Source organism: Manis javanica, chromosome 17, assembly GCF_040802235.1.
Source record: "Manis javanica isolate MJ-LG chromosome 17, MJ_LKY, whole genome shotgun sequence".
NCBI lineage: Eukaryota > Metazoa > Chordata > Mammalia > Pholidota > Manidae > Manis > Manis javanica.
In genome coordinates, this window is record NC_133172.1 from 47239089 (window position 1) to 47265262 (window position 26174).

The 26174-nt window shown below is 49.7% G+C and overlaps 2 protein-coding genes across 6 annotated transcripts; both read left to right on the top strand.

Annotated features, from left to right (window-relative positions):
* The first annotated feature begins 505 nt into the window (after positions 1-505).
* On the top strand, positions 506-12627 carry LOC108390336 (cocaine esterase). 5 transcript variants are annotated; one of them, XM_017649179.3, is made up of 12 exons: positions 511-1228; positions 4998-5202; positions 6110-6251; positions 6909-7042; positions 7123-7381; positions 7821-7919; positions 8152-8292; positions 8417-8497; positions 8727-8871; positions 9277-9411; positions 9939-10011; positions 10479-12627. In XM_017649179.3, the coding sequence occupies exons 1-12, from the start codon at positions 1153-1155 to the stop codon at positions 10663-10665; spliced, it is 1677 nt and encodes a 558-aa protein (XP_017504668.1). In that variant the 5' UTR covers positions 511-1152; the 3' UTR covers positions 10666-12627. The 5 variants fall into 5 exon arrangements, with proteins under 5 accessions (XP_073082213.1, XP_017504668.1, XP_036881243.1 ...); XM_037025348.2 differs by lacking the exon at positions 511-1228 and adding an exon at positions 1253-1389; XM_017649180.3 differs by lacking the exon at positions 511-1228 and adding an exon at positions 1460-1635.
* Positions 12628-14549: 1922 nt separating this feature from the next.
* CES3 (carboxylesterase 3) lies at positions 14550-25548 on the top strand. The gene is made up of 13 exons (XM_017649181.3): positions 14550-14707; positions 15719-15923; positions 16033-16171; positions 16336-16469; positions 17009-17162; positions 17265-17369; positions 18010-18108; positions 18464-18601; positions 22713-22793; positions 23730-23877; positions 24537-24686; positions 24838-24916; positions 25013-25548. The coding sequence occupies exons 1-13, from the start codon at positions 14626-14628 to the stop codon at positions 25218-25220; spliced, it is 1722 nt and encodes a 573-aa protein (XP_017504670.1). The 5' UTR covers positions 14550-14625; the 3' UTR covers positions 25221-25548.
* Positions 25549-26174: the final 626 nt, after the last annotated feature.

Genomic DNA, 26174 nt, shown 5'->3' on the forward strand with positions numbered 1-26174 from the left:
CGCAGCGTTGCTCTTAATCTGCCTGGGATTCGGAAGGGGAGGTGTCTGTGTGGACCCGGGAAGATGTGGACCGCTCCAGCAAAGGCACAGAGAAGGGACCCCAGCGGTGCTGGGCGGTGCGAGCCCGTAGAGTGCTGGACGACGGAAGCCAAGGCTGGTTCTCAGCGGCGCTGAAGGCCGGTCTGAGATTGAACCAGGCGTACCTTTAGGCACCACTTTATCCGGGAAGTCCGCTCCTCAGGCTGAGCGGGCACTGAGGTCCGAGTTGCCTCTATCCTGGCAGGGTTCCCTGCGTTTCGGAACCTCTCGGTGACGCACATACATCCTCCGCTGCACCTTGAGCCCGGGAGCTCCCCGCTGAGTCCCTACAACACCGACCAGCAGGAGCTCTTTGAATGTTTGTTAAATGGATAAATGACCGTGAACTCGATTTTGGCGGGGGTTTGGGATGGAGTGGGGGTGGGGTGACCTTAAGATGAGTGCCACAGTCACGTATGCATTTCAAAAGAAGGGCCATAGCCGAGTAGGGAGGAGGCTCAAGGAGACCCTCAGATCTGAGACAGTAGGGGATGAGGGACCTTGAAGGCAGACCCAGGATACTGAGTCTCCTGAAAGCGAGGAGCTTTCAGGATGAAGGTGAGTCACACCTCCCTGCCTTCCTCAAGCGGTTCCCTTCACCCTGAACAAAGGTCGTTCCCATTTCTCCATCTGTGGAAATCCTGATCGTACCCCTCCTTAAGGAAGCTCTCCTTGTTTCCCCAATCACAGCTTATTGCTCCCTTTCTCGGCCCGCAAGCAGCTGTGTTGAGCCTGTCACTATTAGGAGAATGAACACAGTGACTCCAGGTTGGAGGATAGTGTTCTTGGTATTGTGAAGGGGCTGCAGACGCCTCGTGGTCCCTTCGAGGAAGCCCAAGGGGCCTTGGGCAGACGGGTCCCACCTGCCTGCTACTGGCCTTCGCCTGCTCAGTTCCCCTTTTCTGCCAGACCCGCCTATCCCCAACGCTTCCCGGCCCGCCCCTTTCTACTCCTTGCCCTGATCTAAACTCCACGGTCGACAGCTGTGTGGGGCCCTGGGCAGCCTCTCCGTGTAAAGCCGCGTGCCCGAAGTTAGCGCACACACACCCGCAAAAGATCTGTGGCGAGCAGACCATGCGGCTGGACAGACTTTGTGCTTGGCTGAGCGCGGTGGCCTGTGGGTTCCTGCTGATTCTCATCCAGGGCCAGGGTGAGCCTCCCTCGATGGGTAACAGGGACTGAGACGAACTTGACAAATTCTGCAAAGACAGGACGTGAGACTGCGGGAGAGAGGGCACCAGGGAGGTGGGAGCCGGTGAAGAATCAGCGCGAGAATCGAGCCCCGGATCCGATGCTTCGCAACCTCCTGGGGTGGGCCGCTTGCACCTCAAGCAGCTGTGTTGAGCCTGTCACTATTAGGAGAATGTCACCATTAGGAGAATTGCACCTCAAGCGGCCCTCTGAGGTCACACAACACCGAGGGGGGAGGCCAGGCCGGCGGGGCTCTGAGGACGGAGGGGACTGGGGGATGTTAGGGACGTTTCCCTCCTAGAGTTTATGCTGGACCGGACACTGCACGCCGGTGGTGTAACAGTATCTTTCCGTCGCGGTTTGGCTGTGAGTATCGTCCTTGTCCAGAGGGGCGCTCTGGCACCACTGAGAACCCATCCAAAAAGGCCCCACGCAAGGTTACTGGCCCTCAATGAATTCGGCTACTTAAGCCTCTTAAAGCCTTTGGGAGAGGCTGCCTTGTCCTTCTCTAAGCCCCATTGTTCCCTGGCGAGGGTGTGTCTTGGCTTCCAGGGCGAAGGTGAACTGCGCTTTGTGCCAGCTTCCGGGCCCTCATCAGTTTAAGCTATGTAGCATGGTGCCTAGGGCCTCTGCAGCTCCTGTGCCCACTCCCGCTGGCATGATACCCTAACCCAAAACAGACTTGCCTGTTATACCAGACTGCCCACCCACTTCTTAGTCCAATCTGCCCTGGAGCTGTCTGCATTTAACCACACCCCACTGGGGCTTGCCCCTTACTTGCCACTAACCAGGTTGAGGTCAAGGGAATGTTCCAACAAAACAATGCACTAATCCCCATGGCCTCTCCCTTTAAAAGTGTTAATATTTTAGATTGGCTCCACATTCTGAAAGAAATAATTGACAAACCAAAAGAGGACATAGGTGATGGGTGTGGCCCTTTCCTGTCCCACCCAGTCCTGGCTTCTTCACAGGGACCATGAAGGTCCCCAGGGCCTTCTACACACTGCTTGGGAGTTAACCCAAGAATGGACAGGTGCAGGCATTTTCACGTTCTGACACAGGGAGTGATCTCCCCATACCCTCACATGGTAGAGCTTCCACATACCATTTCACAGAAGGGCTTCTCTGCAAGGAGGAGCCGTCCTAGATATAGATGTAACCAGCCTCTGATCAGGGACGTTTGAACAGGTTTTGTCCTTTGCTGTAATAAACATCAGCATCGGAGGCCAGTGGCCACAGTGAATTTCATGAACAGACATCTCACCATTTCATGAACAGACATCTCACCTGGCCAGGAGCTGCGTGTAAGCAGCATGTTATGGGAAGAGAAGCGGGCCTTTTGACTTGGAAAGACATTCTTCAGTTGCTCTCTGTGGAGCCTGTGAGTGGCCGCTGACTCGAGCCTCACCCACACCAGGTGGCATCAAGCTTGTTGATACATGTTAATCTGATAGGTGTAGGATTGTGTAGCTCTCTGAGGCTGGTTTTTTATTTTGCTTTTTACTTTCTATTATGCAACCAGGCCCAGATCTGCCAAATTCTGTGGAGGGAGAACCTGAGCCTGCAGGAGGGAAAGAACCAGGGAGGTGGGAGCCAGTGGAGATTAAAAGTACCAGGGGAACTGGAAACCTGACTGCATATCTTCCTGCACCTTGAGGCACAAAGAGGGTGGGCTGCCTGGAACCACACGACACTGAGGGACTCCCCATCTGAGGTAGAGAGGATGATGTAACAAACCCAACAAGTATCAAGACCTGAGCAATCTAGTTTTGCCTGGACTACCACCTCTCCCTTGCCCCATTATTTGAAGCAAATCCCTGACATCATATCATCTGTAATTTTTTCATGTCATACTTAAAGAAAAGGAATATATATAAATATCATGATTTCTTAATGTAGTCAAATATCTAGTCAAATGTTCTTATTTCATATTATCTCATAAATGATATTTGGAGAGTTTTTTAAAATCAGGATTCAAATAAGGTTTATTATACTTTAAAAATTGGTAGATGTGTTCCCTTCCTTTGAATAACAGCTTTGAGATATAATTCACATAGCATGCCATTCACCCATTTTAAGTGTACAATTCAATGCCTTTTGGGATATTCACAGAGTTGACCATATCATTTCCCTTTTCCCTTCAACCCCAATCTCCAGCTTCAGCCCAGGCAACCACCAGTTTGCTTTCTGTCTCTGTGGATATGCCAGTTCTGGACATTTCATATAAATGGAATCATCTAATATGTGGTCCTTTGTGACTGGCTTCCTTCACTGAGCATAATATTTTCAAGGTTCATCCATGTCATAGTACATTCAGTACTTCTTTTTATTGCTAAATAATATCCATTATGTAGATATGATATATTTTATTGACACATTTATCAGTTGATGGACATGTGGATCATTTCTACTTTGGACTATTATAGATAATCCTGCTGTGAATATTTGTGTACAAGTTTTTGTGTGGACGTTTGTTTTCATTTCTCTTGGGTTTATATCTAGGAGTGGAATTGCTGAGTCATGTGGGAACTCTGTTGAACCTTTTGAACTGCCAGATTGTTTTCCAAAGCACCTTCACCGTTTTACCTTCTCACCAGCAATATATGAAGGTTCCATTTTTTCTATATCCTTACCAATATTTGTTAGTATCAGTCTTTTGATGTGTTTCGTGAGTCTCAATTTTGAGATTCCTCCTCTGCGTCTCTTTCAGTTTCTTTGTAATTTTGTTGTGTTGAAGAAACCAGTCTAATTGTTCTGGAGAAGATCCCAGAGTTTGGGTTTTGCCGATTACATCCCTGTGGTGTCTTTTAGCTCTTACTCTGTCCCCTGTATGCCTGTAAATTTGTATTTATATCCTAGAGTCTTAATCAGATTCAGATTTTAGGTTTTGCTTTGTTTTGTTTTTGAGCAAGATGACTTCATATATGGTGCTGTGGACTTCTGAGAGAAAATATACAGTGTCTGATTATCTTACTTTTTGTGACAAAATAAGTAGTTGACATTATAGTCAGATTTCAATGTACCTTTCTCTTAGCATGAGTGAGATGAACATCTCTTCGTTTGTTTAAGAACCATTTATTTGTATTCCTTATTCTGTCGGAACACATTCTTTCACTGTTTCATGTTCTTTCAGCAAATATACACAGTAGACATCTTTCTTACTCATTTGCAGAAGTTCTTTATCTATTAGGAATATCGACTTTCTCTGGTAGGTGACTTTCAATCATTTCCTCCCTCCCTGATCCCCCATAGGAGAGCAGGCTGCACTTTTTACATTATAGTCACAGCTTTTCACAATCTTTTATGGTTCTCATAACATCACTCTTTGTTTGAAGGATGCCTCCTCTATGTCATTTCTTGCCACCTAGAGCATGAGATCCCTGAGGACAGAAACCTTGTCTGTCCAATTCCCACAGTTTTCGTACTGCCTCATATGACCCATATATGTCCTATACACACAGTAAAAAGGACACTCACGCCCCACCAAGCTCATATGACATTTTTGAAGCTCCAGGGACTAAACCATGGTACTGATCCCCAAGGAGCCTCATTGAGAGAAAAGGCTGGGGCAAGACCCAGCAAAGTAATGTGAGGAGGTGGGGACAAGTTTCCAGGCAGGACATTTGTTAAAGCCAGTGTTTGTAGATCAGGGTCCACTGACTAAACTGAGGATAGGAGGGCAACTGGTAGGGTAGGCGCAACTCTGATGTCCATTTCTCTGCTCACAGGCCAGGAGTCTGCCAGCCCCATCCGGACCACACACATGGGGCAGGTGAAGGGGAGCCTCGTCCACGTGAAGGGTACCAATGTGGGGATCCACGTCTTCCTGGGAATTCCCTTTGCTAAGCCACCTGTAGGGCTGCTGCGATTTGCACCCCCTGAACCCTCTGAATCTTGGAGTGGTGTAAAGGATGGGACATCCCACCCAGCCATGTAAGCAGGGGGTCCAGGGAACTTTAGGTCCTGGAGTAGAGGGTACTCTGAACTCTGAGCCAGGCTACAGTTGTCATTTTGTCTAAACCCCCACAGCCAGTTTTCCCCCTGAGTTTGGTGGATTCCCACATTCATTTCCAGTGAGCACACTGAGCATTTGAAGGTTGGAGTAACCTTCCCAGGCTTGGGTCTTGGCACTCAAAGGGCATTAGCTCCAGGTAATGAAGGGATAAGCAGAGACACACATCTCTTTAGGTTCTAGTTATACCTAGTGTTCTCTGCCTCCAAGGGAGGTGTCTCCAGGGGAGGTTTGGGTTGGTTCCATGAACCTTGTAGGAACCCCTGACCCCAGCAGCAGATACTGTAGATCACTGAGGACTGGGGGACCCCCAATCTGCACAGTCACTGTGCCAACTGACAGGGCTAGGTGGCATTGGGCAAGGGGCATGTGTATGTTCTTACAACTGGAAACTGTGTGGGAGTGATGAGGTTCCCTGAGAATCTGACTTGGATGAGGAACTGCCCTTCTCATAAGAAATTAGCATCCATTCATTCAGGCAGTACATGTATGTGTGCTTTTCCCCTATTCCAGGCCTGTCTTGTGAATGTGGTGAATGCCAACACATGCAACCAATGGTTCTCATAGAGACTCCCAAGAGTTAAGATTTCCCAGCTTCAGAAGGATTGGTATCTAAGGCCCTCATAACGTTGAGGCCTCCCTGGAAAACTGGGCTCCATCCCAGCTTCCCTAGAGACTGTGTCCTGTAACTTGGTACAGAGGGGCTCTAGAGAAGGACTATGTATGAACAGGTTATTGAAGGAAGTGGGACTAAGGAAGGCTGGAAGCCAATTTGGGCCCAGAATCTGGTTTTGGCCACAGCCACTGACTGCTTACCATGGTGACCAGGTGTCTGCAAGACATCACTCTCATGGATGCACTTGCTCAGTACCTGCTGAATCACACCCTGCTGTTCACCTCCATGTCTGAAGATTGCCTGTATCTCAATATCTACACACCTGCCCACACCCACGAGGGCTCCAACCTGCCTGTGAGTGCCAGGCCACAGCGAGCTAGCTGTGGAAAGACATTTCTTCTATAAGATTAGAAAGGAAAAGATTGGGTTGGGCCCTACTGCAGTATGGACCCTGTTGAGAAGCCTCTCACTATCAGGTCCAAGAGTGCTTCTTACCCAGTATGGGTGGCTGACCCCTAGGCACAGAGTCATAGAACTCTTGCTGTTCCCAGAGGTCTGAAGATGTGGGCCTGGGCTAGACCCAGGACTAAACCAACCAACTCATGCCCAGAAGACCCACTCAGGTGCATGAGGGCTGCACTCATGAGGTGGTCAGAGACCCCAGCCATGGATTATCTGTTAGATCAATGAGAATGGAGGACATTCTTAATTAATTAGCATATGGGATGATTTGGGAGATGCCCCTTTTCTTTGTACCTCAGAGAAGGTTTTGGGAGAAAGGAAGCCAGGCTTTGGTACATGCAGCAGGCCTCCAAGTATGGAAGACCCAATTTTCCTAATAGAATTTGGCTCACCTTCAGCCTAGGTCATGAAGATACCATGCTGTCCTATTTGAGTTCTGTCTCTGTGATTAGCTGGATAGAGCCAAAGTGGTGGTTAGTCTAGACAGCAGCCCTGGTGGGGTTTGGGTTGGGTGGGAGCCACATTGTGCCTGTGCTTTGGTTTCCCCAGGTGATGGTGTGGATCCATGGTGGCGGGTTGGTGATGGGCATGGCTTCCATATATGATGGCTCTGCACTGGCAGCCTTTGAGGACATAGTAGTGGTTGTTATCCAGTACCGCCTGGGTGTGCTGGGCTTCTTCAGGTAAGACGGGGCTAGGCTGGGCAATGTGGGCTTAGTGGAGCCAGGACAATCCCTTGACCCCCATCCCTGCCACTTCTCAGCACTGGAGACAAGCATGCATCTGGCAACTGGGGCTACCTGGATCAAGTGGCCGCGCTACACTGGGTCCAGCAGAATATTGCCTACTTTGGAGGCGACCCTGGGCGTGTCACCATTTTTGGTGAGTCCGCAGGTGGCACAAGTGTATCCTCACACATGGTGTCCCCCATGTCCCAAGGACTCTTCCACGGTGCCATCATGGAGAGTGGTGTGGCCCTGTTGCCCGGTCTCCTTGCCAACTCATCTGACATGGTCTCCGCAGTGAGTGCCCTCAAATGTTGGAAACCTAGTCCTGCCACCTCTTCTCTTACCTCTCAGCCTCCATTACTCTATCTATTTAATGGGGATAACAGGGACTCCCCTGACATTGAAGCTGCTAGGGAACTGCCACCTACCCAGGGATTGCTGAGGGGCTCAAGGGTCAGATTCTACAGACCTCTGCATTGCAGAAGCTGAGTATGTTCTGCTCAACACAAAACTGCTGTCCTAGATGTCTCCATTATGGGCGGAACAGTCTATGCAGGTGGGATGGCCCCTCTGGCAAAGACCTCTGAGCATAAGTGAAGTTAGAACAATGTCAAAACTGCAGGAATTCATGCACAATACTTTGTGAGATTTAGCATGCACCTGCCCCCAACTAGGGCCTTAGGAAAATGCCTCTCCCCTACACTGAAGATGAGCCCCTGCCTGATCTCTACAGATGGTGGTCAACCCATCTTCCTGTGGCCAGGTTGACTCAGAGGCCCTGGTGGACTGCCTGCGAGGCAAGAGTGAAGAGGAGATTCTAGACATCAACAAGGTTGGGCTGAGTGGATGTATGTGTGTGAAGGGCGGGGGCGAACAGGTGTGGGGCAGTAGGCCCTTCACACACCAGAGGCAAGTTGCTTCATCTCCATGCCCCTGTGTCCTCATAGCCCAGGACAGGAAATCAAGGCCAGGGCATGCTGAGCCTGGGTATGTGGGAGCATCCTGCCAGGAAGGAATGGATAGCACTCACAGGGCATCAGAGCTGAACTTGTGTGTCCCCCCAGCCCTTCAAGATCATCCCCGGTGTGGTAGATGGGACCTTCCTGCCCAGACACCCCCAGGAGCTAATGGCCTCTGCTGATTTTCAACCTGTTCCCAGCATCATTGGTGTCAACAATGATGAGTATGGTTGGCTCATCCCCATGGTGAGGCCCAGCCCCAAGCCCAAGGTGCTGGGATACCTATCACTGGGGGCAGGGAGAGGTTTGCTCAGGAGTTTGTGACTCCAGGCCCGTTCTACCCCCAACTCAAGACTCCGCTTCTTTACAGTTCATGAACATCTCTAAAATTCAGAAAGAAATGGACAGAGAGACCACGAAGGCTGCTCTGCAGGAAGTACTAGCAATGATGGTGAGGACCCAGTGGAGAGGGGCCCCTCTCCTGTCCCAGAGCAGGGGAAACTCCAGATATCCTGTCCATGCAGTGTCCCCTATGAGCAAAGGCTAGGGTCACCCCAGAGCTTGGCACCTTCCCCCCATTTCCTGTTCCATCCCAGGAGCCATCTCCCCAGCCTGCCTCTGCTGCCTCCCTGCCCCTGCCAGCCTGCCTGACATGACTATTCCTGATCCACCCTGGCTAGATGTTGCCTTCTGAGATTGGTGACCTGTTGATGGAGGAGTACATGGGGGACAGTGAGGACCCCCAGACCCTCAAGGCCCAGTTCCAGGAGGTGATGGAGGATGCTGTCTTCGTGATCCCTGCACTCCAAGTAGCAAATTTACAGCGTGAGTATACCTGCAACTAAGGCCAGATTAGCAACGGGGCAGCACAGAGCTGCAGGTTCCAGGTAAGGTCCATTGGCGTTCAGGTCCTGACCCACATCTGTTTATTTAATGTCCCTCATGTCAGTAAACCCTCATGGCTAGTCTAAGAGACAGGCACTTCCCTCATTTTACAGGTGAGGAAACAGATTCAGTGACTTCCCAAGACCACATAGCTAAGAAGTTCCAAGGTCATGATTTGAACCCAGGTCCTTCCCACTGCCCCTGCTCCAGCATGAGATCCCATCGCCCCACTGTCCAGATTCCAACAAGCTTTGGACCTAGCTATCTTGTCACCAAGGGTGATGCAGAAAAGTTTTGGGGGTCGGGGGACACCATGTTATTGGCCTGTCCATCCCACCCCTCTAGGTTCGCTTGCCCCTGTCTACTTCTATGAATTCCAGCATCGGCCCAGCTTCTTCAAGGACATCAAGCCACCCCATGTGAGGGCAGACCATGGTGATGAGATTCCCTTTGTCTTTGGAACATTCTGGAGAAACTCTGGTGAGTCTTCCTGTATGGGGTCCCTCAGAGACACCTTGTTCCCAGGATATGGGACGGGATGTTGGCTGGATCCCTGTGTAAGGGTAATTTCCCTCACTGTACAGATGAAGAAACTGAGGCTCAAAGAGAGGGCGGGATTAGGTGTCCAAGGTCTTACCACTAGAAAGACTAAGCTAGAATTTTAGTTCAAGATTCTTTAGACTGAGGCATGTGCTCCCTCCGCCTCTCCCTACTCCAACCATTGGTATCTGGTGTGGATGCAGTGGGGAGGGTTTCAAAGGCACATTTGTTTCTTAGATGACTTTCCAGTGTCAGAAGGAAAAAGGGAGCCTTCTAGGTCAGGAATGAGCTTAGTTTGGATACAGAGAAGGCCTGGCTCCTCTCAGGGGGAGCTGGCAGAGAGCCAGGCCTCGGAGACCAGGGGAGGGGCCAGGGAAAGCTACCCCTGGCGAGTGTGGTGGGGTGAGGTCCATGTGCTGGACCCAAGTTGGCCCTGATCTGAGCTCTTGTCCTCTTGCTTTCTGCAGTTGAAATTCCTGAGGAGGAGGTGATGCTGAGCAGGAAGATGATGAAGTACTGGGCCAACCTTGCTCGAAATGGGTGAGATGTCACACCTCACCTCAACCTCCATGGGAATCTTGAATCCATCCGGGGCTCCCCTTATCTATGGTGACCTCATCAGCATACATGCATGCTTAATTACATGGTGGTCCCTTCCCTAGCTCCAGGACCCACAGGACAAAGAGGGACCTTGTGGGTGCTGGATTCTTGGTCCATCTCTGGGTGACCTGGGGCAGGGGCTGGGGGCGCATGTAACAGTGCTGTGTTACTCCCATGGCCTCCCTCTGACAGGAAAGGACAAAACAGCCCAGGTCGCCCCCACTCCAGTGGAGCTGACACTATAGTGGGAGGTAGTTTCTTTCCTACATCTGGAAACCTCCCCATTGTATTCCCCAAACCTAGATGGTTTGGTGTCTTGCCTGCCCTGAGTTGGGGCGATCAGGTCTCAGCTCAGTAGGGGTCAGAGTGACTCTCACATGACCCTGCTTGGGGGGACATATCTACAGGAACCCCAACGGTGAGGGTCTGCCCCACTGGCCCGTGTATGACCAAGAAGAGCAATACCTGCTGCTGAATGTGCAGCCTTCGGTGGGCCGAGCCCTGAAGGCCCACAAGCTCCAGTTCTGGACAAAGACCCTTCTCCAGAAGATCCAGGAGCCAACGGGGGCTGAGGAGAGGCACCCAGAGCTCTAGCTCCCTGTGTCTGGGCATGAGGAGGTCAGGGGTGGGCTTGAATGCAGGTCGGGTTCTGCCAGATGTGCCCACACGCACCCACTGAGGGTCACTGGTTTTTTCTTTCATTCACTTGGCCATTCATGTATTTCTCCAGCCAGCCAGCCAGCCAGCAAAGATTTATTAAGAACCTACTGTTCCAAGTTCTTGTGATGTTGCCAAGCCCCCTGTAGGTCCTCTTCTGTTAGGCGCACTCAGTAAATCCTCCCAAGAAGCTGTGGATGGGCAAACCCCAGTAGAAGTTTACCTTGCCCAGTACCCCACTGCGCTTCAGGCCTCCTCCTCCCTTCCTCACTTCACTGCCTCCCCACCATCTCTTCTCTCTCTCTGAAGCAGAGTGCTTTGGGAAATGTCACCCACATGTAGCTCTCAGCCCCATATGCTCTCACACCTGTAAGTGGTCAATAGAAATTCTGGACACCAGGAGCTCGGGACTTTGAGACCTCAGCCACCAAGGCTACCAACTATTAAGAATATAAAGGTCCCCACCCATTGTCCCTCTAGATTAAGTGCCATCTATCATTCACATTTAAAGAACCCACTCAGTCACTTATCTGTGTCCCATGGAGGTGGTAACCAACTTCATTTTTTGTTAGAAGCAGGACTGGGCTTGTCTATGGGCCTCTGGATCCTAGGCCAGCTGTGAAGTGTCTGGGAGACCCATGTGGTTTCCTCAGTCACCTGCCTCCTGAAATATGCCTTTATTCTCACTGGTTCCGCAGACTCTATAGGGTCCAAACTTTACATAATTGTAGCGTATACATGAAGATATTTATCTGTGGTATGTTTTCTCGAAGTAGGATTGAGGGGCCAGAAGGTCCAGGAAAAGAGACTCTTGTCCCCTCACCCATCCAAAGAGGTCTCTTGCCTTCTAGAGTTCCCTTTGCCAACCTCGCTGTCCCCCAACCCCCACCTTCTCTGATGAACATCTCCCAACTCAGTGACCATATCCACATGATTAGTTTTTCTACTCACTCATTGTATTCCCGAAACTTTTCTTCTTCCACCTTATCCCCCCGCAAAAAGAAACAGTCCCTTACATTTTATCTCAGCATGCAAAGATACCAAATTGTGTTTACGCTGCCTCTCTGTTGCCCCAAAGCACTTTCTCTCTGTCGCTAAGAGACGATCCCTCTTCTCATAGACTTAGGACTTCCTCTATTCCCCTACCTCTGACCAACTTGCCCTCTCCAGACACATTTCTAGGAGGAAAGTCCCCCTTCTTTCCCTCCACTGCATGTCAACATAACATAGAGTCTCCCCTGAAACTGGACACGAAGGCTGGAGATTCCTTCATTGCCCACCTGGCCTGACATGGCCAGGGGAGAAGGAAGGGATTTCCTTTCGGTGAAGACGGATTGGTGGCCCACAATGCTTCCCCTGCATCCTGAAAGCATTAATTGAGCACCTGTGGCATGTACATTTTGCATTCCTGCAGATGCATAGTATACTCCCCCAAACTGGATTCCCAGGTCTAGTTTTAGTAATTTTTTAAAAGTTTAATTGTGGAACAATTTACACAATTAAATTCATCCATTGTAGGTGTACAGTTTGATAAATTTGGGTAAATGTGTAAGACATAGAGTCACCATCACATCAAGTTTTAGAATGCTTCTATTGCTCTAAAAAGTTCCCTCAGGCCCCTCTGCAGTCAGTCACTGCCCTGACCCTAGACCCACACAACCACCAAACTGCTTTCTGTCACTATAGTTGCCTTTTCTAGAATGTCATAGAAATGGAATAATCTTTTACTGGCTGTTGTCACTTAGCATAAAGTTTTTATGATTCAACCAGTAGGTCTTTCTTTTTAATGCCAAGTAATACTCCACATGCAATATGCCAGATTTTACCCATTCACCCGGTGATAGGTATTCTAGTGATTTCTATTTGTTGGCTGTTTTTAATAAAGTTGCTATGAACAAGTCTTTGTATGGACATACAGTCTCATTTCTTCTGGCTCAACAACTAAGAGTGGTATTGCTGGGTTATGTGTTTATGTTTAACTTTTAAAGAAAATGCCCAACTGTCTTCCATGACTATGCCAGTTTTGCATCCTTATAAGCCATATATGTGGGTTCTAATTGCTCTATATCCTTGTCAACACTTGGTCTTATCAGTCTTTTACATTTGATCAATTTCAGTGGGTGTGTAGTGGTATCTCACTGTAACTGGTTTCCTATTTCCATATCTCCTTCTTCCTCTCTCCCTCCCACCTCCTCCCCCATCATGCCTGGGGATCAAAGTTCAGGGTGAGGGAAGGGCCTTGCTAGAGAAGCAACAAAAGAGGACTCAGAACTTTGAAATGGTTGTTTTTCACAGGACAGAAATTTGATCCTAAAGGCTCTCCAGTTCTGGGTGCCAGCTGGAACCCCAGGAGAGGATCTGGCATTTTGTTTAGGCATGACCTTTACCCTGTCCCTCACCAGCACTTCCAACTGTTCAAATTAGCAGATGTTTGGCAGTGTTCCATTCTCCACCCATCCTCTCATCCCCACACCCCTCGCTCCCAGCCAGCCATGTTCCTGACCCTGAGGCCCAGGCACTGAGATCCTGCCCTCCCTTGGGGTAGGGGCTTTCCCAAGCCAGCAGGGAGACAGATACCCTGACAGACCCCTGCCCTGGCAAGAAAAGGCTTCCGTGGACTCTGGTTCCATGCCTCCTGTTTTCACACGTGTAACCTCACTTCAGCCTTGTGAGGCAGTTCCTATTTATCATCTGTTTTATGGATAATAAAACTCGGCCCAGAGCTGTGAAGTAGCTTGTCAAGGTCACACAGCTAGCACTTTGTAGAGCCATGATTTGAATACAGGCTGTCTGACTCTCAAGTCACATCTTTCAGGGATTTGGAGTGGGATTTAAGTTGTTAATAGGAATCTTCCTGTCTCCTTCCTCCATCATGCCTACCTTCAGACCTTAACTCCTTTGTGCCCAGAAGTCTCAGGGACACTTTGAGGATAGTGTGCCCTGCTTCTGCCTTGACGCTTGAGGGTCCTCCAAGAGATTGGGCTTACATGAGAAAGTCACCGCCAACATACCCCCCAGGTACCCTCAGTCCTGAGGCCCCATGGCAGTGCTGCTAAGGCCCAAAAGGCCCCAACACTCTATAAAAGCACCAGCCAGATGCTGTGGAAAAGAGCTTGTCAGTTTTTCAATATGTTAAACATAGAATTACTGTATGATCAGCAAGTCTGTTCCTAAATATAGCCAAGAAAACAGGACCACACAGAAATTTGTGCATAAATGTTTATAACACTATTATCCATAGTAGCCAAAAGGTAGAAATAGCTCAAACACCCATCAATGAATGAATGGATAAACAAATTTGTAGTCTGTACATACAGTGAAATATTATTCAGCCATAAAAAAGAATGAAGCACTGCTCTGTGCCACAATCTGAATGAACCTCAGAAACATTATGCTAAGTCAAAGAAGCCAGACAAAAGGTCACATATATTGAATGATTACTTTTACATACTAGATCCAGAATAGGTAAATCCATAGTGGCAGAAATCAGATTAATGATTATCAAATTATCAGGGGATGGATGTAGTGAGTGGGAGGTGTGGAGATAGAGGTGGGAATAGACAGTGATTACCTAATGGTATGGTACAGGGTGTTTTGCTGGGGTAATGAAAGAGTTTTGTGACTAGAGATGTGGTAGTTGCACAAAATTGCAAATATCCATATTTGAACCGTGCTGCAAAGCTCCCTTGCCTGGGTTGTCAAATCATTCAGACCCCTGCAGTGCACTCTCCCAGGTTCATTCTACCTCCCCCAGCCTGGGCACCAGGCACTGCATCACAGGGCTGGCCACCAGCCAGGTTGTGTAACATAACCATTTCAGGACTGGCTGTACCAAAGGGCAAGGATTTCATTCCACTTTGTTTCACTTCTACCCACAGTCAGTTGTGAGTGAGGAGCATGGGGACAGTGGTAAGAATGGCGTCTAGGGTCCTGGTCTGGGTGGCCTGTCTGCTCCTGCCATTCCCTGCTGCAACGGCTGGTAAGACACACCTGCAGGACCTGCAGAGGTGGGGGCCTGGGGGCTGCTGGGGAACTTAGTGGGAGGGGGCAAGAGTGAGGTAGGGACAGGGAGGGGTGGGCAGCCTGCTGGAGGAAGGAGCCCTCAATTTGGAGGAATGCCGTGGGTGTGCTTTCTCTCTGAGCAGGGGCTCTGCACTCGCTGTCATGTGTGATCTCCAGAGTAGCCCAGCCCAGCCAGGGGACATGACTGTCATGTTTTAAGAAAACCCGATATTCATTTTCATCAATGAGACAGACACAGAAATGACTGTTGTGGAAGGAGTAGTCTACTCATGGTTCCCTAGAAATGGGAAGAATGCAGGGAAGCATGGGGTCTGGTAGGAGTAGGGGTAGGCAGATGTAGGCAGGAGTCTTTATTGTTTCCTGGGACAGAACAAGCAAGGCAGGCTGAGCAGGTTTAGGACTGGCTAGTTTGGGTATTTCAGTGGGCTCTGGGCATGGGGCTGCACCAGCTTGTCTGGTGCCTGGCCCTGGGGTGATTAGGACAGGTGGTTAGTGGCAGAGAATGTGAGCGCTCCATAGAGGAGGTGGCAGGGGTGTGGGCTCTGGGTTGGTTGATTTGCATTTCAAAGACACACTTCCTAGTCTGTTGTTTAAGAATTGGCTCGTTGTGGGTAGGGCAGTCCCTCCAGGGTTAAAAAGACAGGGTTATTACGTTTGACTTAGCAGATGGAGCAGTCTGAGGTTCAGCTGGTCTGTGGGTCCCCAAAGCGCCTGGTCCCTTCACTTGGCAGGTGGGGGCTGGTTTGGCCTGGAGGAGAGTGGTGCTTATGCCGAAGCTGGGAGGAGACAATGGAGGGTAATCACAAGCTTGCTGGGAAGGTTAGTCAAAGTGCTGTGTGGAAAGTGCTCAGCACAGGGCCTTGGCAGAGTAGGTACTCAGAGAGCGAATATTAGCGAGTCCATTTGCCACCCCTCCCTGTCATGGAGGCTGCAAACTTACCCCATGGCCCCTCTATTCTGCCCTCAGGGCCAGAGGGTGCTCGGCCTGAAGTGGACACCACCCTGGGTCGTGTGCGAGGCTGGCAGGTGGGCGTGAAAGGCACTGACCGCCTTGTGAATGTCTTCCTGGGCATCCCATATGCCCAGGCACCCCTGGGTCCCAACCGGTTCTCAGCCCCACGCCCAGCGCCGTCCTGGGAGGGTGTGCGGGATGCCAGCACTACCCCCGCGATGTGAGTACAGTAGCCCTGGGGAGGTGGGCAAGCAGGCAGCTTGGTAGGGGTCTAGATGCCAGGGCTTGTGGGCTGACCTGCTGGCCCTTGGGTTCATCCTCTCCTGCAGGTGCCTGCAGGATGTGGAGAAAATGAGCAACAGTAGATTTGTGCTGAACGGAAAGCACCAGGTCTTCCCTATTTCAGAGGACTGCCTGCTTCTCAACATCTACAGCCCAGCTGAGACCACTGCAGGGGCCAGGAGGCCGGTGTGCAGCCCAGAAAGCCCTGTCTGCCTGTCCAGCTCTGCCCAGCCTGTCTCCTCCCCAGCCCTGCTCCCATAATGCCTCCGGGGCCTGTGAGTGCCCTGGGCTGCTGGGTGGGCAGCTCAGTCCCAGGAGCTGGGGGTCACTGCCCATGGCCATCTCTGCAGGTCATGGTATGGATCCATGGGGGCTCTCTGACTATCGGCGCTGCCACTTCCCAGGATGGGTCAGCCCTGGCCGCCTACGGGGATGTGGTGGTGGTCACGGTGCAGTACCGCCTGGGAGTCCTTGGCTTCCTCAGGTGAGGTGACAGTCCTGGCAGAGGGCACTGATGGCACTGAGGAGAGGCCAATTTATGAGAGGAATGGGGATCTAGGGTGGGAGTCCAGAGCTCAAATGGAGACCTCCAGGGCTCAAATGGAGACCTCCAGGGTAAGCAAGGGGTTTAGAGACCAAGGGCCTTTCCCCCGTGCTGTCTGGGTGACCCCTGAAGCTCCACCCTGGGGGAGGGGAGGGGCTCAACCAAAGCCAGAATTGTACAGAGAACTTGGGCCTTTGGACCGAAGGTATTGGCTCCTGATCTGGGCCACAGTCCCAGCAGGATGTGGGGGCAAGTAGCAACAAGCTCTGTCAGCCACTTGAGAGCCAGCCCAGGCTGCCTACCCAGCCAAGTCGGCCCACCCCGTGTGCTGGGCATATGGATACCATGCATGCCTCACAGACCTGGGGAGCAAGGGAGGGTCTGGCAACCTGGTGGCTGGTTCAAAGCAAACCTGCAAAGACGGGGAAATCTGTCTGGGAGCCAGCCTTCACTAACCACTGCCCCCACCCTGTCCCCAGCACTGGGGATGAGCATGCACCTGGCAACTGGGGCTTCCTGGATGTGGTGGCTGCTCTGCGCTGGGTGCGGGAGAACATCGGCCCCTTTGGGGGTGACCACAACTCTGTCACCATCTTTGGCGGATCTGCTGGTGGCTGCATTGTCTCTGCCCTGGTGAGTCACCACAGGGGGCTAGGGAGGATGTCTCCTGTGGTCTTGAACCTCGCAGCCCCTCTGCCCTCCTCTGACAGCTGTCTGTCTTCTATACTGCACCAGGTCCTCTCCCCACTGGCTGCAGGGCTGTTCCACAGAGCCATAGCACAAAGTGGGATCATCACCGTACCGGGGGTACTGGATTCTACCTCAGGGCCCCAGGTTCAGGTCTGCATTTCTGTCACTCTCTTACCCCACAGGTAACTGCCACACCTCCCCCTGTGCTTGCCCTGGAGTCTCAGAGGGAGTGCCATGGGTAGGGCGCTCCTTGTGGGCAGAGACAGACCCACTCAGATGAAAGCAGCACACTGCCTGTGGGATCGCAGGGAAAACCACTAGCGCCACCTGGGTGCAGAAGGATTCAGGAACCCACCCCTCGAGCCTCACTTCCCACTGACTTCCTGACCCTGCTCCAGCCTCAGCACCCGCCACCATACCCAGTCTGTCAGGCTGGCCTTTGCTGGGATCCCACCCCCTCTAAACTCTATCTCATTTTCTCCTTCACTCTACAAAACTTTACCAATGCCACTGGCTCTGGGAATATAGTTCTCAGAGGGGTAAAGGGGACTCAGCCACACACATAGATAATGACACTATGATACAATGGGGTGCCTGGGGACCACCCAGGCTCATAGGCAAAAGAGGCTGCTCAGGATTGGTGGCATGTCTCTGGACGGTCTTGAGGTCCCAATTCTGATGTCACTGCCCCAGCTCTCCTACAGATGCACCCCCTCTCTCTGGGAGGCAGAGAGCTGGAAGCGGAAGTTGATGGGTGAGAGAGAGGCAAGACACTTTTGTCTGTCCCCAGAGCTTTGCGGACTCCATGGGCTGCAGCTCTGACTCCTCGGCTGAGATGTTGCGGTGCCTCCGGCAGAAGACAAGCAAGGAGCTGCCCCTTGACAAGTTGGTACGCCCACCTCTTGGGGGATGATGGTAGTCAGGGGTACAGAGGGGTCCTGTCCAGCACCTGTGGGGCAGAGAGGTAATCAATAATCTGGGGTGAGGCTTGGGTCAGCCACCCATGAGTGGAAGGAGCTGAGGGCCCAACGAAGCCCAAGGACATGAATGGAGGACCACTCTGGCCCTGAGGACAGTTGCCTGGTCTCTGACTCCCCCTCAGTCCTCTAGCTTGGTGACTGCCATCCTCTTTCTTTCCCTCAAAGCTCAGCCATCCAGGCTTGCAGCCTGGTGACCCCTGGGATCCCATCTTTTGAAGCACTTTGGCCTGTTAGGGAGGACTTCTGCCTTGCTTTCTCCTGCAGGGAACTGTGGCTTCCTACACCATTGATGGCACCTTCTTTCCCAAGAGCCCCAAGGAGCTCCTGAGGGACAGGCAGTTTCCCCGTGTGCCTTTCCTCTTGGGTGTCACCAATCACGAGTTTGGCTGGCTTATCCTCAGGGTGAGTGTCCTCTGGCCCCTGTGCCCTGCCCCAGCCTATCGCACCACACCTGGGAGCTGAGCACTCCCGTTTGACAGATGAGAAAGATGAGGCTCAGAGAGGTTTAAGGGACTTGCTCGAGGTAAATCAGCTTAATTTCCCCAAAGCAAAAGTTTCCTTCTTGGAGACCCAGTCTTTGCACAAAGTGGCCTTCTGGGCAGTGCCAGTCTGTAGCATAGTCCTGCCTTGGTGTCTGGTTTATACCTCAGGCTCTAAGAGACTGGTTAGCATGACTCAGTACCTAAAGGATTAATTACCTGAGACTCTCAGGTTTCAGATAACATCCAGCCCCTGGGGGATACCATGGCCCAAGTGCCTTCCAGTCCCTTCCAGAACTCCGCCTACAGATGGTCAACACCGTGCTTTCCTTCTGAGCATGTTATCGTATCATTCTCACTCTTCTACCCATCTTCACAGCAATTGATCTTAATGATTGCAAAACCTTCCACCAAGGGAGGGTCCCATCATAACATTCCTTCCCTTTGGCATTTGGGCAACTTCTAGTGTTTATCACTTAAGCTGAGAGTACAGTGAATATCATGTCTGAAGTTTTTGCCCTCTGACTTATTTCTTTGGAATTAATTCCCAGAGGGGCATTTGAGTGCTTGCTAGATCAGAGGTTCATGCAATCTTGATACTCAAAGATGAACCGTGTGGACGCTTTAGTACCAGGTGTGTGTGTGTGTGTGTGTGTGTGTGTGTGTGTGTGTGTGTGTGTGTGTGTGATGGCAGAGGAGTGTTAAGGGGAAGCAGTGCTCTGGTCTGGTAGGCAGCCTTGGCCCCACACTGTCCATTTAAAGAGTTGTTAGTGTAACAGTGAAAGAAAGCCCAACTGGTTGCCTCCTGACACCTGGGCAAACCTGCCTGGTGTGGAACACTGTGCCCAGGACTTTGTAGCTGAGGATGTTTTTCAGGAGTTGGGTGGCTCAGACGGCTGCTCCCTCATCTCTGTTACAGGCATTCCCTGCACTCTCCTTATTATCCATAAGAGTGCAACTGTAAAGTCTTTGGCCAACTAGATGTTTACTAAATGTTCCTGGTGAAAACTTCAGCCATGAAAAGTAATTCATGTCCTTTAAGGAGACCTCTCCACTTCGTCCATATTGCCACTGGCATAGCACTTTCCGAAATTGCTACACTGATTTAAACTGCTGCCAGCAACTTGAGTCTACAGGTTTTATTGCAACTTTACCAGCAACTGCAGACCATAATTTTTAAAATATCAACTTTATTGAAATACAATTTACATACTATAAAATTTACCCTTTTTCAATTATACAATTCTATGGGTTTAGTATATTCACAAAGTTGTGCAGCCATTGCCATTATCTTATTCCAGAACATTTGCATCACTCTAAAAAGAAACTCATACCTGTTAGCAGTCACTTCCCATTCCCTGGCAACCACTAATCTACTTTTGATCTACTTTCTGTCAAATCTATGTATTTGCCTATTTCTGACATTTTGAATCAATGGAATCATACCCTATGTGGGTTTTTTGTATGAGCTCTTTCACCTAACAAGATGTTTTCAAGGTTCATCCATATGGTACCATGTACCAGTATTTCATTCTTTTTTTATGACTAAATAGTCCATTAAATGGATATGCCACATTTTGCAGTTGATAGACCTATTGTTTCCACCTTTTGGGCTATTACAGATGATCCTACCATGAACATTCCTAAACAAGTTTTTGTACAAACATATGTTTTAGTTTCTCTTGGTTATATACCTGGACGTGAAATCACTGGATCATAGTCACTCTATGTTTAATCATTTGAAGAACTGACGAACTGTTTTCCAAAGTGGCTGCACCACTTTACATTCCCACTAGGAGTGTATGAGGATTTAACTACTACAAATCCTCATCAGCATTTGTTATTATCTCTTTTTGATTGTAGCCATCCTTAAAGGCCTTTGCCCATTTTTAAATTGGATGATTCCTTTTTATTATTGAATTTTAAGAGTTTTTCTTATTTCAAGATATCTGACTTGTGAATATTTTCTCCCATTCTCTGGCTTGTCTTTTCACTTTGTTGATGGTGTCCTTTATAACACAAAACTTTTTCATTTTGATGAAGTCCAATTCATTTTTTCTTATGTTGCTTGTGCATTTGGTGTCATACCTAAGAAATGATTGCTTAATCCAAGGTCATAAGGATTTACCTCTGTATTTTCTTCTGAGGACTTTATAGTTTTAGCTCTTACCTTTAGGTCTTTGATCAATTTGAGTTAACTTTTCTATATGGTGTAAGTTAGAAATTCTTTTGCATGTGATTATCCAGCTGTTCCTGCTTCATTTGTTGACAAAACAATTCTTTCCTTACTGAATTGTCTTGGTATCCTTATTGAAAATCACTTGGCCATCCATGTAAAGGCTTATTCTGGACTCTCAATGCTATTCCATTAATTTATATGTCCTTATGCCACTACCACATTATCTTGATTATTATAGTTTTGTAGTAAGGTCTGAAATTGGAAAGTGTGGATCTTCCAACTTTGATCTTCTTTTTCAAGATTGCTATATTACTTTTCTAGGGTTGCCGTAACAAAGGACCACAATCTGGGTGGTTTAAATAACAGAAAGTAATTGTCTCAGTCATTCTAGAGTCTAGAAGTCTGAAATCAAAATGTTAACAGGGTTGGTTCCTTCTGAGGACTATGAGAGAAGCTATGCCTCTTTCTTACACCCAGTAGCCTTAAGCATTCTCTGGCCTGTAGGTGGCATTCTCCTTCTGCCTTCACATTGTCTTCCCTCTGCATCTGTCTCTGTGTCCAATTTCCTCTTTATACAAGGACACTAATCACACTGGACTAGAGTCTATCCTCATGATTACCTCTGTGATCATCTTAACTCAACTACTTCTGTAAAGGTCCTATATTTAAATAAGGTCACATCCTGCAGCACTGGGGTTAGGATTCCACATATCTTTTAATGGAGATACAACTCAATTCATAGTAATTGGCTCTACTGAATCCCTTGCATTTCCATATGGATTATGATCAGCTTGTCAATTTCTGGAAAAAAAAAAAGGCAGCTGAGAGTTTGATAGGGATCACACTGGATCTGTGGATCAGTTTGGGAAGTATTGCCATCCTATCTTAATATGAAGTCTTCCAACCCATGAGAATGAGATGTCTTTCCATTTAGTTAAGTCTTTAACTTCTTTCAATTATGTTTTCCAATTTTTAATATACAAGTCTTGCACTTCCCCTACTAAATTTATCTCTGTGTGTTTTGTCCTTTTGGAGACTACTGTAAATGGGATTGTTTTCTCAGTATCATCTTCAGATCATTCACTGTCAGTGTATAGAAACAGTTGATTTTTGTAAGTTAATTTTATAGATCATCATTTTTAAAAAGTGTTGCTACTTCAGCTTCTGTGTCCTTTGGTCTAGTCTAATGTTTAGTGAAGGTAAACTCTCCCCTGGGGTACACACTGTTTGTGTTTATTCATCTGCGGATTTTCTGTTCCTGTTCTCACAAACATTAATAAAGAGCCTAGTAGCCATGAAATTAATTTCAATAGCTAACATTTCCATAGAGCTTGCTCTGTGTCAGGGCCCTCATATATATTAACTCGCTTAGTCCTCATAAGAATGCTGTGAGGCAGGTTTTTGTCATTGCTCTTTTACAGATTAAGAAACTGAGACCCGGACAGTAACGGGGTGCTGAGTCATGCACCCAGGAAGTGGCAGAGCTGGAATTCGAACCCAAAGGCTGTGCCCTTAAAACTGTAACACATAAAGCCAATATTTGACTTTAAAGACAACATTTTAACTTTTCCTGTAGCTCTTGCTACATAACCTGCATACAGGATCTTGATGTCCTATGAGAATGTTGAACAGATTCAGTGATTGCTTTTAACCCCTTGCCTTTTGTATGTGGTGCCGCGCCCTCCCTCTCCAATTTTGAAGTTTATCTTTTTGGTCTGTGGACGTGTGAGTTTGGTTACACTTGTCTGTGGTGAGTTAATGAGCACAGGGCTCTGCACACTCGCCTGCTCATGGCTGGGAGTGGGGCAGCAAGCAGTAATTGGGCTGTGCTGAGAGGGCCTGGGTGTCTCTGCAGGGCTGGGATCTCCTGGATAAGATAGAGCAGATGGACCTGGACAGCCTGCTGACCACCGTGAGACCCTTCTTGACCACTCCGGTGAGACAAAAGGCAGGAAGGGGCAGTCCAGTGAGTGTGCTGCCCAGCATGGTCTCTGCTCCCACCCTCTAGCCACCAAGCTATACACTTACCACCAAGCCTCTTGGTCCACCGGCTGACTTTTAGTTCCACCCAGGAATTCCCTTGAACATGAGTCAATGTGGTTCTCAAATGAAGGTTATCATCATCGTCGTCTGTGTAGACCACCCCTAAAGGAGCACATACTACGTGCCAGAGACTGTGCTGTGCAGAGCACTAGGACAGGCATTCATCCCCTCCAATCCTCATTACAACCAAGAAGGAGGAACTTTAATCATCCCCATTTTACAGATGAGGAAACTGAGGCTCAAGGTCTTCTGGTGGGTAAAGGATAGAGACAGCACCTGAGCCCCCTCTGTCTGGTTCCCAAACTTCAACTGTTAAGATCACACTGTCAGATGTGGAGCCAGGTGGATCAAATCCCAACCTTGGCTACTTGTCCACAGTTATCCAAACCCCTCTGAGCCCATTTCTTCACCTGTAAATGGGAATGAAACTTCCCACCCAAGGAAACTGGTGGCTACATTTGAAGAGTCTACCAGGGAACTGGTACCAGGGAAATGCTCAATCTAGGTGCATTTCCCTTTCTTGGACCTCCTGGAGCCCTCCACATTCACATCACCTCATCTGGCTCTCTGGAGCTCTGGTGAGTCCCATGATTTGTTCTCTCACTGAATTCCTCATTAACTTCAACTGAACACCTGCTCCAGGCCAGAACCCTGTGCTAGGGATTTCACATAGACACCACCTAGAACCCCCAAGGGAGGCAGGTGGCTGGCCCATGGCACTTAAGCCCTAGGACCTGAAAGAGACCATACTAGAAGATGTGGGACTTCTTGGGAAGGTGGGCTGTGGCTGTGAGACTTGAGCAGGTCTGAGCCTCACCTCCTGCCCCAGGATATGCCCCCAGAGGCGATATCTATCCTCATAGATGAATATCTAGGCGGCATCTCAGATATACCAAGCAAACGGAACACCTTCCAGGAGTTGTTGGGTGACGCTTTCATAAACTTTCCTGTCTTGGATTTTTCAAGAAACCTTCGAGGTGAGCCCATCCCTGTCCAACTGCCCCACCCTTCCCACTTCAGCACAAGAACTGGGTTATCACAGGTGACATGGCCCCACACCCCACTGCTGCCCCCACACCCTGCATCCTCTCTGGGAGGCAATGTCACAGTAATGAGAGGTGACTCTGGCAGGGCACTCTGCAGGGGAGAAAACCAAGGCTCAGAGAGGTGTAGTGACTTGTCAGAGGTCACCCAACAGGGCCCATCACCGATCTTGGGGGTTCATTTGACTCCTGAGTGATTTCTCCCATGCTTAGTACTTCTCCTGGAAGAAGAGTCTTACTTCCTCCAAGTCTGGTGGCTAATCCATGACATAGCCCTAGAACAGCTCCAAGTTCCTATCTTTGGTGACCTCAGGCAAGATACCTAACCTCTCTGTGCCTCAGGTTCCTCATTTGTAAAATGGCGATAATAGCAGAATCTAATCTGTAGTTAAGATGGTGACATGAATGATTACATGTAAAACCCACAGAATGGTGCTCAACACCCAGCAAGTGCTCAGTAAGTGCTTGCTGCTACTCGTTCTCTCATCATCCTTCTTACGACTGGGATTGGTGTTATTATGAACCTGTCCTGCCAAAAGTGGGACCTGATCAGGCTGTGGGCGCCTAACTCTGGTCTGGCCCCCTCTCCACAGACTCTGGGGTCCCAGTCTTTTTCTATGAGTTCCAGCATCGACCCAGTTCTTTTGCGAAGATCAAGCCAGACTGGGTGAAGGCTGACCATGGCGCTGAGTTTGCTTTCGTGTTTGGGGGTCCTTTCCTCACAAACGAGAGCTCCAGGCTGGGTGAGGACAGACAGATGGGTGATCCCTGGGCTGTTAGCCTCCAACAGGCTGGGGAGGGGTTGCAGGAACAGAGGGCTCTAGTAGGCACAGGGGATCCCTGAATCCTCTCCAAGACCCCCCTGACCCTGATCCAACTCTCTCCCTCTCATAGCCTTTCCAGAAGCCACAGAGGAGGAGAAGCAGCTGAGCCTCACCATGATGGCCCAGTGGACCCACTTTGCCCGGAAAGGGTGAGTAAGTAGGCATACCTGGTTTTGGGCCTGGACTACTCAGATCTGCCCCCAGGGATGACAAAGGTGGCCTTGATCTTCACTTTTCCTACCCAGGGACCCCAATGGTGAGGGGCTGCCTTCTTGGCCCCCATTCAATCAGTCAGAGCAATATCTGGAAATCAGCCTGACACCACGAGTCAGCCAGAAGTTAAGGGAGGCCCGAATGCAGTTCTGGGAAAAGACATTTCCAATCAAGATTCAGCAGTTGAAGCAGAAGCAGCAGCAGAAACAGAAAAGCCAGAAGGCCCAGGAGGAGCTGTGAGGCAGGGGAGGCATTGTCCCCACAGAGCAGCCTCCTTCTCCCCCTGCTAAGTGACTGTAACATGCACCAGGTGACCTGCCATCAAGCCCCTTAAAGGGAACAGCACATGTACCCCCCATGATTGGCATGCTCTTTTGAATCATCACTGGCTTCCCACCTCAGACCTTTGCTTGAACTCCTCCTTCTTCATGAAGTTCCCACTTGGTTCATGGCAGGTTCCAGTTCTCTAGCTTCCCAGGCAATCCCTCCTCCAGGAAGCCTTCCCTGCCTTCTCTGGGTCTGGCCCTGAGTCTGTGTCCACTACAATATAGCCCAAGCTAGGCCAGCATTGTCTGTGTCTATGTCTGTGTCTCTCTCCCTCTCTGAGGAGATCTCTGAGAGTGGAAATTAGCCTGACCCCATTCTGCATCTACCACACCAGGATTGGGCAGGACCTGGAATCAGGGAATGTTCGATGATTGAGTGAAAGATTGAGAGAGTATATGAATGGGGACTGCTGGACGTGAACCCAGGCCCTTCAGGCACCAAGGCTATGCTCAGTCCTGCACGGATGCTGTCTGCCCGGGCTGGAAGGGTGGATGAACCCCAAAAGGCAGAGAAAGACCTGGGGTCAGGGAAGTCCTGAGACCAAAGAATCCAGCCTAGAACAGATCTCAGTCCCCAAAGCCTCTGACTAGGGCTGGGGGAGGTTGCTTTCTTTGTGCCGCCCAGTCTTGGGCCCCGCATAAGACAACTGAGTCCAGACAGGCCAGAGAGCCCTGACCCTCAGAATGTGAGATGTGGGCATCTAGTGCCTCAACCTTTTATGGCCTGGCTGGGCTTCTCCCTCTCCCCCCAGCTAGGGTAGACCAACTTCCAGGGGAGCTCAGCACAGGTCCCAGAGCATCTAGGAGAGCAGAGAACAGTTTGGGGCAGAAGGGTGTCTGGATTAGTGCATCAGGCAGGCTGTTGCCC

Coding starts and splice junctions, on each gene's coding strand:
- LOC108390336 (XM_017649179.3), top strand. CDS start 1,153: ATGCGGCTGGACAGACTTTGTGCTTGGCTGAGCGCGGTGGCCTGTGGG. Junction 1,229..4,997: donor GATTCTCATCCAGGGCCAGG/GTGAGCCTCCCT, acceptor CTCTGCTCACAG/GCCAGGAGTCTGCCAGCCCC. Junction 5,203..6,109: donor GGGACATCCCACCCAGCCAT/GTAAGCAGGGGG, acceptor CATGGTGACCAG/GTGTCTGCAAGACATCACTC.
- CES3 (XM_017649181.3), top strand. CDS start 14,626: ATGGGGACAGTGGTAAGAATGGCGTCTAGGGTCCTGGTCTGGGTGGCC. Junction 16,470..17,008: donor GGAGTCCTTGGCTTCCTCAG/GTGAGGTGACAG, acceptor CCCTGTCCCCAG/CACTGGGGATGAGCATGCAC. Junction 17,370..18,009: donor CCTCAGGGCCCCAGGTTCAG/GTCTGCATTTCT, acceptor GTCTGTCCCCAG/AGCTTTGCGGACTCCATGGG.